This window comes from Desarmillaria tabescens (assembly GCF_030435595.1).
Source record: "Desarmillaria tabescens strain CCBAS 213 chromosome Unknown EV420scaffold_50, whole genome shotgun sequence".
NCBI lineage: Eukaryota > Fungi > Basidiomycota > Agaricomycetes > Agaricales > Physalacriaceae > Desarmillaria > Desarmillaria tabescens.
Window position 1 is genome coordinate 123,070 of NW_026848349.1, and position 12,444 is coordinate 135,513.

At 45.0% G+C, this 12,444-nt stretch overlaps 2 protein-coding genes across 2 annotated transcripts; both read right to left on the reverse strand.

Annotated features, from left to right (window-relative positions):
• Window positions 1-4,342: 4,342 nt before the first annotated feature.
• On the reverse strand, window positions 4,343-5,833 carry EV420DRAFT_1484341 (uncharacterized protein; the record flags this gene model as incomplete). The annotated part of the gene is made up of 6 exons (XM_060470066.1): window positions 4,343-4,531; window positions 4,846-5,011; window positions 5,213-5,291; window positions 5,393-5,548; window positions 5,630-5,671; window positions 5,722-5,833. 6 exons carry the CDS (start codon window positions 5,831-5,833, stop codon window positions 4,343-4,345), a joined length of 744 nt encoding a protein of 247 aa, XP_060325426.1.
• A 3,659-nt stretch (window positions 5,834-9,492) lies between these two features.
• On the reverse strand, window positions 9,493-10,477 carry EV420DRAFT_1484342 (uncharacterized protein; the record flags this gene model as incomplete). Its single annotated transcript, XM_060470067.1, has 6 exons — window positions 9,493-9,556; window positions 9,610-9,670; window positions 9,743-9,772; window positions 9,821-10,031; window positions 10,211-10,243; window positions 10,403-10,477. The coding sequence occupies 6 exons, from the start codon at window positions 10,475-10,477 to the stop codon at window positions 9,493-9,495; spliced, it is 474 nt and encodes a 157-aa protein (XP_060325427.1).
• Window positions 10,478-12,444: the final 1,967 nt, after the last annotated feature.

Sequence of the window (12,444 nt, forward strand, 5' to 3'; positions counted from 1 at the left end):
GCTTGTATGACCCAAAGGTACCCAATTTCTTTGATAGGTACTCAGATTTTGACTCATGAGTGTGTAGGTCATGGTATGTGCAGGCATAGCGTGCTCCTCCAAGTGATATGACAGACATCGGGCCCATCAAGTCTCCAACGACCTTGTTGCCAGCATTCTTGGTGTACTCGTATTGGCCCTGCTTGGGGAACGATTTGCGTTTCACTTTGGCCTTCACACAGGTCTCGCAAAATTCCAGTTTGGAGTCCAGATCAAGCTCAATTCCCTCAATATGGCTGTCAATATACATGTGGTGGAGGGTGGCATGGCTTCAGTGAGCACAGATATTGTGTAGCTCAGTGATGTTCACCTTGAGCTTACCTGCTGCCATAGCGACATCTGGTTTTGCTCCCATGGTCTGGTGTGTACCTGGGGTTGAGATGATGTATAAGCCTTCAGCTTCAGGGATCTTGGCTATGACCTTAGCATTGGGTCATGGTGTGTGGATATACATGGTATGGTCAGTGGGTTCAATGTGGATGGGAAATCCAGCATGGCTGATGTGTGATAGGGATATGAGGGTGTATGCCATTTTTGGTGCATGGTATGCATTTTGAAATCTCACAATGGTGGGCTTCTCTCCTTCACCCATAGGTAATGGTAATTGAAGGTCCTCTTTACCTACTGCATAGAAGACTTCTCCATTCGCAGCTTTGATGGGCTTCGGATCAATGTTGGAGTAATTTTTGAATCTCCAATGTTCGGGTGAGTATGTTTTCGAAGCTCCGCAATCAGCTATTGCTGTAACTTCTTCTCCCCTTGCTACATGAGCATCACCCTCAGCCTCATAGTCTGATGTGCACATTAAGGCCACATTTAAGTCATTGTTGTCATCAGCTACAACCGCAATAACATGCTCATCATCACTTTTGTCAATGGCTGCTGATGCTGACTCCTTCGCCTTCCCTTTTCCTTTAGCCTTGTTCTTTTTTGAAGCTGGGCCCTGACCTTCCTTTCCACCACCCTCGCTCCAACAGTCCGCAATGAGATGGCCAGTTCTTCCACATGCCGGGTTCATGCATTTAAGGTGGGATCTGTCTGGTTTTTTCTTTGACTTTCTCCTGAAGCCCTGACCTTTCCCCTTGTTCTGTCATTGTGCAGACATCACCATGTTCTTAGCTGTGGCCTTCAATGCTACTTCTTCATCCCATTCTTCTTGCAGTGCAGCAACAAGGATGTCCAATGTGAGGGGCTTTCCAGTAAATTTGCTGGCAGTGGAGAGGGTGCGGTGGATGTGGTCATATGAAGGTGGGAGTAATTTTTGGATCATTGAGGTGTACTGATTGTCCTCGATTTTCAGGCCCATGCCCTCAATACATTCATGGAGGATCTTCATCTCACCAAGGTGTTCTCACATGTTGCCTTCATCAGGGCAGGACATGTTGCTGAGCTGGGTAAGGAGGCGTTCACGTACGAGATCGCCCTTGCCTGTCATGACAGCAATGAGCTTTTTCCAGACAAGAGCAGCTGTTGCTTCACCCTTGATCTCATTGAAGGTAGAGTCAGAGATGGATTCATAAATGATGGTGCACATCTTTGCCTCTTTCTGCTCATACTCTTCAAGCTTATCCTCCAGCTTCTCCAGGTCATCATCTGAGAGGGGGTGTGAAAATGTGGTGTCAGTTGACCGGTAAAATTTTCCCTTGTGCTCAACTGGGTGAGGGGGTACACGAGCAGTTCCTTGTAGGTGTCGGTCTAGACCCTTGTCCAGAAACTTGTTGGTGAGTTTTTCTTCGAACACTACCCAGTTTGATCCATCGTCTGTGAGCTTTGTTGTGCTGACTAGCTTTATAGCAGTTGTTGTTGACATGCTGGTAGCGGGGCCCATAACCTGTTGGAGTTACAAGGTCGGCACTTGGATGTGGTAATGGAAAGTAGGCTCAAGAAAAAGCGAGTGGTGCTGGATAATGTAATGGAACATTAATCTCAGTGTGTTGGTAAAATCTTGTATATTATATACCTGGATAATGTAATGGAATGTTACTGCAAGATAGTAAGTAAACTAATAGTATGGATATACATAGAGGTACTCACATCTCAGCGTGTTGGTAAAAGCTGAGATGTGAGGCTGTGCATCGCAAAATGAAAAAGGCAAGAAATATCAAATACATGTCCATGTGCGTCTTGTACTACTACTACTACGTCTAACAGATCTAAGCCTCAATGCACTATAACTGCCGAGTGAATGGCACATGAGGATCCTCTCACAATATGTACATCAATTCGCAGTGCTGCGACAGAACCGTGCCAGTCAATGAAGAGTTGACTCATGGTATGAGTGGATGTATGACTATCATTTTGTCTGCCTTGCCATCTTCCCTATTTCGCAGCTGTGGGTCAATTGGTGCCATTTGTGTTATTGAGGACCATGCACACCTCTAAGCATTTGAAATTTATTGGTCCCATAGACTCATTCAACCCCGTGGTAATGAGATAAAAGAAGCATTGAGGTGAGAAGCATTGTAATTTTTGTTATGTGAGGCAAGCGTGTTCGCTTCCATGGTGTTGGGAGTGAATTCAAAGGATAGGAAAAGGTGAAGAATTGGACGTCGTGTAGGGGATGAACAAATGGCTCAGTCCAAGTCCTTTGTCTTTCCATTCCATTTCATCGTGGTTCTTACATGACCTACCTCATCTTGCACTCGCCATGTCATGCCTCCTGCAGTCTGTACCAGATGACCAATTGTTGCGAGCCATGGGCAGGAAATACTTTCTTGGCATCTTTGAATGTCAAGTCGAGGATTAACTTGAAGTTGATTCATATCTATCTGTTGCTAGACTGTTAAGGATTAGGGTATTTTGAGCTGATACACGAGGTAATGATTACTCAAGTAAAACCCGAGTTGTGAGTGAGGATGTCCGAAAGCTGAGTTCCAACCACCAAGAGGGATCCATAAGGGTGCTAACAAGTGCTAGGCATAGTTAACGGGCATCAGCAAGTGCTAGGCATAACTGACAGGGTCTCCAAAAAGCGCTAGGCATAACCGATCAAGGTTGCTTAGGCCCTGTTTGGGTGACATGGCTTAACCCGGCCAGGCCAGGCTAAGAGAATTGGTCACAAACATCACAAGATCGGAATAACTCGGATGAATGCAGATGATGTCCGAATGACATCAAGCAATCGTCAATGCTGCCACCGACATCATCGAAGGGCGTCCCAGCACTTCCCCGCCTGTGCCGCTCACTGACTGACACAATGGGAGCAGTATTCTTCCAAATTTGTGTTGATTTGTCTAGATATTCAATTTCATTCACAGGAGTACTATATTTCCTAGTCTTGTTGGCATTGTTGTAGTCATTGTGTATAGTGAGCAGGAGGGCGGGCAGAGCGAGCACAGCATCGGTGTCAGGATGCAGGTGACAATGGAGTGACATGCTGAATAATCCAAGTTAAGCAGACTTAAATGGCCAGTTTAAATTTTGGCTCTGGGGCCGGGTTAAGCTGTGTCACCTGAACAGGGCCTTAGTTCACACAGTTAAGTGGACGTTCGAAGAGGAGTAAAATTAGCTTAAGATTCTAATACAATGGCAAGTACAATACTTATATACCACTAGTAAGGAATTGAGTCATTATTATTCTAGTATTAGCAAGAAGAAGGGAGAAAGTAAGAGAAAGTAAGAGAAAATGAGAGAAAATACCAGTAAGCCAGGGTCAAGGCCGAGAAGGCCAAGAGAAGGCATGTGTTGACTCATGTACAGACCGGAAAAGATATGAAATCCATGACATAGATGCTGGGTCATGTCGACTCTTGATGCTCCCAAGGTACTGCATTTATACCACGGCTGGAATTGTATCAACCTGTTCGTAGGTACCCTCGGCTAAGCAAAGTTCAGAATATCCATCAGAGCCAGTCATCGAGGCTGCAGCATGATAACGAGCCAAAACAGGACGTGAAAATAGATGAATAGCCATTGTTATAGCATCCTTCACCTTCTACCATCGGACCGTAAGACGATTGTCTAGAAAGTGCATCTGTAGTAATGGAGCAAGACTTGAAGTTAGATGTCCTTCAAGTTTTCCATTGGGCGTTGGACTGGTATGTTCCGACTTCAGTTATGGAGCAGCTTGGTAGTATTGCGTGCGGATGTTCTAGGCTGGGGCTGAGAATCTGCTCCGTTGTGTAGATAAGTAAGCTCATAGATATTAGTCTATTATAAATTGGACAGCTTATTTTAAATGCAATGATGCATACGACATTCTCGGAACCCTCGCAACATACATATATATATGGTAGGACATCAGGGCTGCCATAACAACAGATGGGCTATTGTGTACTATGTTCGATATAGTAAGAATAGGTCTTCATCGACTTGGAACTGCCTCCTCGTCCACAACAGTAGAACCGTGGATGACATGCTCAGAAGGGGGTGAGCTGTCTTGAAGGAGCGAGTGATTCTCAAGGTAGGGCTCGGACGTCCCACTCTCTGGAGCAATATCAGTGTTTGGATGGGCACGATCGGTCAAAGCAGAGCGAAGTGCAAGAGCAAGTTCCTAAGAAGTAATAATCTCGTTTCAGTTGGAGAGATGTGTATAATACAGGCGAATTGGTTCACCCTGATAGAAATCTCCCATTGAGCTTCGAGATCACAGTCAAGGGCACTAGTTGGTATGTTTTCCTGGGTGCTCGTTCAGTTGAGATCTTGTGACTGAGACCAGATTGAAGTTGAAGCGACCACGCTTTCCTGCCAGGAATCGTCTGGGCGGGCCCGGCGACCTGCAGTGATATGTCCTACGAGAAGCGTTGGAGAAATTCCCTACACACGGTGTTTGGTAAATGATAATGGAGTGTGAGAACGTAAACGCACCTTCACGATGCTGGCTGCAATATCAAGGTAATATTGTCCCTGGCGGTTGCGAATGGTGAAAACCAAAAATAGGATCAGAGTTATTGAATAGAGTGCCGAAGACTCTACTAGTATTTCAATGAAACGGTGATAAACTCTTAGTCGACCCTCAGCTCCACGGCGAAGCCTGGTGGCAGTAATAATGCGGTAAATGATAAGCAAGGTGCATGATAATGTCATCACCAGAGCGGATGATATATAGAGTATAAGAAATATGCCCGCGGCCGTATCGACATAATCGTAATACACTATTATGATTTTTGACACTATATGAAAGGATGGGTATTACTATAAGCATGGAACATGTAGATGAGACCAGATGCCATACCAATCGCAGAAGCCAGGGAAAGTATTGGAAGCAGAATAACAAGCCAGCGTCATCCCCAAACCATCCAGCAGCACCAAATCTAGAGTCGAAACAATGGTAAGCCGATGTAGGCAATAACAAGTGGAATTGTATGCACCATGTATAAGTCTGCGAGAACGGTGCTCATGGGGGCTGCAATACCCGTCTCCCAATAAGCTGCTTGGATATCTTGAAGACCAGAATACACAGCCTGAAAACTTTGACCGCTTTCGATGAATGCGAAGTGTGTGTGTGACCAATTGGCACCAAAATTGATGGTAATCAGAGCATAGAGAAGGATGATAACGGTGACCATAGCTCATCGGATTGGCCAGCATTTGTTGATGACTGTGAGAGTTACTTCAGCTAGATGTCATAGTGGAGATGCTCCTAGCTCACATATATTCCACAGCGTAACAGCAAGAATGCTGGTATAGATGCCTGTCATTAGTTAATACCTATGTATCAAGATACTGAACATCGTTGCCCACCATGCAATAGCGCGTAGAGAATTCCGGAGTTTAGATTAGCATCAAGGAATTGAAATATGAAAGCTTTTTCATGATCGGTAAGGTCCGGTAGAATATCTGTCTGAGTTGCCATGGGGGAAAGCAAGAGCAGTGGAGTAGTAGTTTATGGGGATGACATATCAAACCCTCCATTATATGAGGGGCACTATAGGTCCATCAAGGTTGGAAGAGATGATGATTGTTGTCATTAGCTCTGTGACAACAAAAAATTTCACTTGAACTCCTTGAAAGTGTTCCGTGACTTTGTTGCACAAGGTCGGGGGCGTATAAGTGATTCAACAAATGAGACATCTGTCAGCGCTAAAGCTAAGACCGCATGTAGCCATGTGGTAGATCAGCGTGACTCCAGGAGGGGATACCAATGCAAACTCCAAGTCCATCGATCATAGATTGAAATCAAGAATGGTGTAAGGGCCTGTGAGCATCATGGCAGAACTGAAACTTCGGGACTGCCCGGACTGGAAAGATTTCGTGTCCACCGTTTACACGTGGTCGAACCTCCATTCCAAACATGCATAATAAAATCACTTTCTTTCGTTGATGTCGCAGTCGGAAATTGAGGGATGTTTTCTTTTGTTCTCACTGTAACGCCTAGTGTCGCATCCAGGCCACACACAGCAAAGATAATTAGGTCTGCTTACAGTTGTGTCCACGAGAACACACCTCCTAGAAGTCCTTTTGTCATCTTCATCAGCACGCCATCTCGCCCCAAGGCTGAAAGCTGTCTTCCAATGAATCTCTTCATTTACCTGGATTTTTTATTATCATTCCTTGTGTCCAATAAAGTACAGATGTTTGATGTGTGATTCGGGAACATGTACAAATTGCATAGTACAACAAGAAGAAAACCATAATACAAACTAAATTCTGACGCTCTATTGTTGCTATTGGAGAGGCGGGTGAGCAGAGGAGAAGTCGGTGTCGTGAAAGTTTGACATCCAATCAAAGCCTGCGTGCGTAAAATGAATGAGACTCAAAGACATTAATGTTGATCAACAGATGCACCAGGTAAGGCAATATCCTGCCAAACAGAAGGATTGGTAAGAGATTGCATGATATTGGAAGAAGCACTCTGAAATATTCAGTATCAGGAGCAAGCAACCCTCATTCATTCAACTGGAAGGCCGTAACGCTGCTAGCAGGGAGAGATTGGACAGGCAAGCACCTGGAGAATGTTGGTCAAAGGCAGAAGGAACAACCCGCAGAGGCCCTCGCACTGTGGAGGATCGACTCGGGGCATCAAACGGTCGTGAAAACTTGCATATAGACACCGATATCTCCTACAGCAGGAGCTGTCTTGAAAGCAAACGATCGAGGATAAGACTGCTCCCTCATAAGTTATGTCATCCTCTGCAACCGAGAACGACAATTCACAAGGAAGGTATCAAGTCATGGCCATCGAGGAAACGGAGTACAATAGAAGGATGTTGCTACACATTGTTCCCGGGCTATTGGATGTGAACATAAATGGCATTCATCTGAAGGGGGTTATCGAACTCAAGGAAGGCGGGCTGCAACACCAGCGTTAGAAAAAGCCAGGATTAAAAAGATGCCTACATACCTCCCGTTCCTGCCCAGCGTAGAGTTATAGGCCGTGACATGGTCCGAGTCATAGAATCCAGCATGGCGTGTCGTTATTGCGGCCTGAAAGCCGGATCGAACATCGAGGTCATTTGAGAGATGCCAGTCCCAGGGGAGGAGGGAGAGGACATGTTCCGATTTGGGGCACAACGTTCGAAGACGAAGCACAGAGAGGATGTGTGGGTCTACCTGAAGATCAAAATATAGCGAACCCCCAACATTGAAAAAGCACGTGCACACCTTCCTCCAACCTGCATACAGTCCTCTGCATTCAATGACATTTCATGCTGTCGGTGCCTCGTATATGGCCTGGGAACTGTGACGAGTTTCAAGCGGATGGTAACCTGTCAAGTTGTTTTGAGGATGGGGCAGAGTTCGCTGGTCGCAAAGTGGGAGAAGGAAGAGAGAGAAGCCTGGTATTTTCCCACAGCAATTTACACAGTACATGTGATTCTGAGGAATCAATTCTTCCTTCCTTCCCTCGGCGAAATCCAGCAGTATGCATCCCAGTCCTGTACTGTACGGCGTACACAGATCCTCAAATGCAAGTCTCAGGCTTCTGACTCGCAAAAAATGAGCAGGGACCAAAGCACCATTCCATTTCCCTCTAGAGGAGTTGAACCTCAGTGGTACGCTCAACCAACTGAGCTGAGAGGGATTGCATATATGTCGAGATACAAGCGATGAAGCGAAATACACATATCTCGCATTTGTTCAGCATCATAGTACGAACTCCAATTGAATAAGCTCTTTGTGCGGTCCCGACGAGAGATAGCGGCGGGGTATTAGGAGGGCACCGTGCTGAATACAACGCAAGAAAACAAAAGAAATGCAGAAATATGTAAGTATGCGTGAGTAGTGAGTAGTGCTAGTGAAACTTGAAAGAGCATTATTTCTCCATGAGGCGTCGAGTTGAGTCACATCAGGACTTTTGCAAGCCAAAAATTGCATCATTCCTTATCAATTCCCTATAGTCGACTGGAACGACTGATCTCAGTATGGAGCGCTCTACCAACGGAGCTAAGAGGTGATTGATTGATTGTTAGTAACTATACTAGAATCCAAGTAAAATGGTAGCAATAGGAATAGTAAAAACACGTATTGTTGCACATTATAATAATCATCATGGCATGAGGATCGAACAAGGCCTTTGAGTTGTGCGATCCCAAAGTACCATGATGCCATAAAGTGGGAGGCTGAAGACTGATATACATCATGGAAAGGCTTAGCAGGGAAGCAAGGTGGTATAAGTATAATCAACGGCTTTGATAGAGATGAAAGAAGTATAATATGGGCACTCGCAACTGAGACAAAGTCTCGTTTCGAAAGACTCTTTGAAGCAACGATAGACGCTGTTAAGAATGTGGCTAATTCTTCGAAGTACGATTCAGTAGTACTTAATCAAAGTTTGAGCCGAGAGTGAGTGTAGAAGAGTAATGAGTCCAATTTTACCAAGAAGGCTCCAACCGAGAGTTTAGCAAGCGCTTGGCGTAGTCGGTAAGTGAGTCGTTCGGCAAGCGCTTGGCGTAACCGACCTCTTTCACTTAGGTTCACACTAGGTTGTGGAGTCAAGAAGGTAAGATTAAGATGCCCCAGGGCGTACTACGATACTCAATATATATATTGTACTGAAGTGAAGATTCTGGAAGAGGACGGTCAAGAGAATCTACTATAAGAGTATCGAAAGAAATGAAAAAGAAAAGGAGAGAAAACCGAAGAAAATTTTATAATATTCGCGATGATTAGCGCAGTAAGTGGTCGGTGACTGTTGACTAATATTACCGAACTGACATTCATAACAGATGCCGAGGTGGCCGATACGCAGACGATTGAGGACCAGTCATTCAACGCTTCCAAAAAGTGAATCTGGACCTGTAGATGGAAAATGAGAAAGACACTAAGCGAAAGAAAAGACGCTCGCACAAAAGCCAATCCTTCTCCGACATCCGCAACTAGGATTGTTTCTTGTCTAAGCTGAGAGGATGCCGGTCTGCACAAGGAGATGCTGGGAGATGGACGGCATTGGAAGACGTAGATCATGGTACCATTCGACGTAGACATCTTTATCGTAGACCAAGAAAGCTCTATATATGTGTCAGACTGGAAGTTGGAACCATGAAAAGACGCGCACTTTAATCGTCCATCGCACCATTAATATTCATATACCAGTCCAACATAGGCGAACAGGCCGAGAAACGGTACAGACTCGGTAGACCTGCAGATACAAATTTAAAACGACGACTCCACGTCGGCAGAAAAGACGCTCACCTCAGTACTTGCTTCAGCCTTCTCCATCCCCAACTAAAACGAACCCGCCCCTCCAATAGACCTATCGCAGTTGATTTTATCAATGAGCCAGACAACTGCAGGGTATACATGACGACCGAACAATTACACTGACCCGAATCGGACAACTCGGAGATGTGAGGAGCTTAAATGCCAAAATCAGAGCAACGTCAAAGAAGAGAAACGCCCGTACCTCCATTCTCCAAGCTGCCGGCTCCTCCGACTCGCACCAAGTAAAGCTCTTCCATCCATCTTCTCGGTGTGGAACCATCGTCCTTCACAGGTGGGCACATATTAGGTTGACGCCGCCGATTTGGAGAATACTTCAGCGGATGGCCGTGGTCGAGTGTTCGTGTTGACTCGGTGTGTCGACCCACTTGATATTTCCATGTTCGTCTCAGGTCCTAGAGAGCTAAAGTTGGTGACAACGTCAAAAGAAAAATGCAATGCGGCGAGATTCGAATCCGTGAGACGAGCTTGAAAGCATCGGGGAAGATGACGGCGCGAAAGTGAGCATATCTTTTCCCACGCCCCACTTACACCGGCAACCATGTGATCTGGCTTCTCCGCTTTTCACTCAAACCTTCACGCGAGCCATTCCGGTCTTGGTAAACATCTGCGTAGAAATAATAAAACGAAGGGTACCAGCATTGCCAGATCCCGACTCAAACGACGTGACGAGAATCCCGTTTTCTGGACTTCTTTTTTTTTTGAGGAACGTATAGGAGCGAAAGCAGCCTCAGGACGCTAAAATAAAGAAATCTACACGGCCTACTTTGGAGCTAGCCAAAGCGACATCGCGAACCTCCATTTTATGCTTGGCACACAAGATCAGAAGTAGCCCAGACATGGTGTCGATCAACGATGTAGGTGCGTACATTATTCTTTCGACAAACACTAGCCCTCTGGGTACGACCCTTACCCTTCCATCATCACGTAAAGGGTCGCAATATACGACATACAAATTTCTGACAGACGAAGAACTATATTGACCGGCGTTTTTGTGAGTCGTCTTCTTTGAAACACGTCCGCCTCTTAATAAAATGTCCTTAGAATTTATGCCGCCGCATTTTCCTTCATGTCTCCCGTAAAGATGTGTCCCTAGCGCTGAAACGTGGAAACACCATCGTGTAACGAGAGACTCTGGATATGCAGAAGAGTGTATTTTGGGAATACCTCAAATTTTCGTTCGTCCACCATTTTCCCCGCTTTTTAGTGATCTTCTTGCCAGCTGATCCGGCGTATGCACAGATTTTTAGTCGCGTCTGATTCGAGTTACTACTCGGCGTCAATGCCTAATTCTTGTCTTCTGTTCCTTGTTACAACTATTCTCTATGACGATACTCGAGCAATGCTTATGCATGTCTTTCTGCCGAGATAATCTTATGGCACAGATTCCGGCGCATGGAAACATTTCTTTCACTCAAGTCTCTCAGGATTGTACGATCTTCCCTTCAGCATGTCCTCACGTAGGCCCGCCCCTGCATCAGTCTTCCTATCTCAAAGAATCTTGTGCAGATTCGAAGAGAACACAGTTTATTCGATTTAAACCCGTGGTATGGATGGGCTCAAGCTTTGGACAATAACTGTAAGTCCCTGTGTTTCACCTGTTACCATTCATCAACTGATAAAGTTCTTGATGTTAGACGAAATGCTTATGCACATCCATCCGATTCCCCTTTCAAGAAGACTGCCCCTGGGACCAATAACCGTCAAGCTGTAAGCTTAAGCTTGGATTGGGCGCTCGAGATCTGATCTCATTGGCTATATCAAGATTTTCTTTCAAGAAGTGGCTGATTCAGAGTCGGGTGGTAAGACTACACCAAGGGAAATGTTCGTCAATGTCGGACAGTCTTGAGGCTTATCACATATGTGCTAAAACCAATAACATGAAAAGAAGACATGGTCGAGGGGAAAGACCTTCTACACAGATGATTTTCTATCTTGTTTGGTGTGATTCAAAACAGAAAACTAATTCTTACTTTGAACCCGAGGAATGGAAGGGAGTGAGATTTGAACAAGAATCATAAGTTCCATGTTTCACCTGTTATAAAGTATTCATCAACTGACGAATCTACCGATGTCCGATGGAGCATAGGCATCAACTTCCCTTGCACCACGGATTGATTCATTCCCGCAAGTTCTCAGAACTTTGAGTCTCCCAACTTACCAATTCAATTGACCGGTGCTGCTATAAATTGACCATCATCGCCATGAGGTACGTACCTTCTCTATCTGCTGTCAGAGATGCCAGTAATCCCGATTCTCACCCTCAGCCTTTCTTTGTCCTGAGGTCAGAATATTTTTACTGTGCAAAGACTATTAAGGATAATTGTTTCTTCTTTCTTAGGAAAAGGAGGGTATCATCTACATCTGTTTCATCGATGTATATGAAACCCGGTGAGATCCCCCAGTTCTTGTTTTATTTCTGTCATTGCCTAGTACTGTGATCTGCATTGTGTCGAAAATGAATGACAGTTTTATTTAGATACAACAAGGTGATCTCATTAGTTTCATATAATACATGGATACCTCTCTTAAGTTCCCAAAAAACTATCCCCAATGAACACTCGTATTGACCTTCAGGAAGGAACAACTGCTTGTACCAGAGGACACTGGGTGTGTCCCTCTTTTGTTTCTGTATATCTTTCACCTACACCTCCTTGCAGGATCAGGAGCACCCAGGGTTATCAACGTCTTAATTAAACCAAGGAGAACAAAAGCTCACACATCAGACATTATTCGCTTCGCTGTCGGTGAAAAAGAAAGCCCCTTCTTTGATCTGATCAGCATTGAGACAAAGGCCCGTTTCGTTTA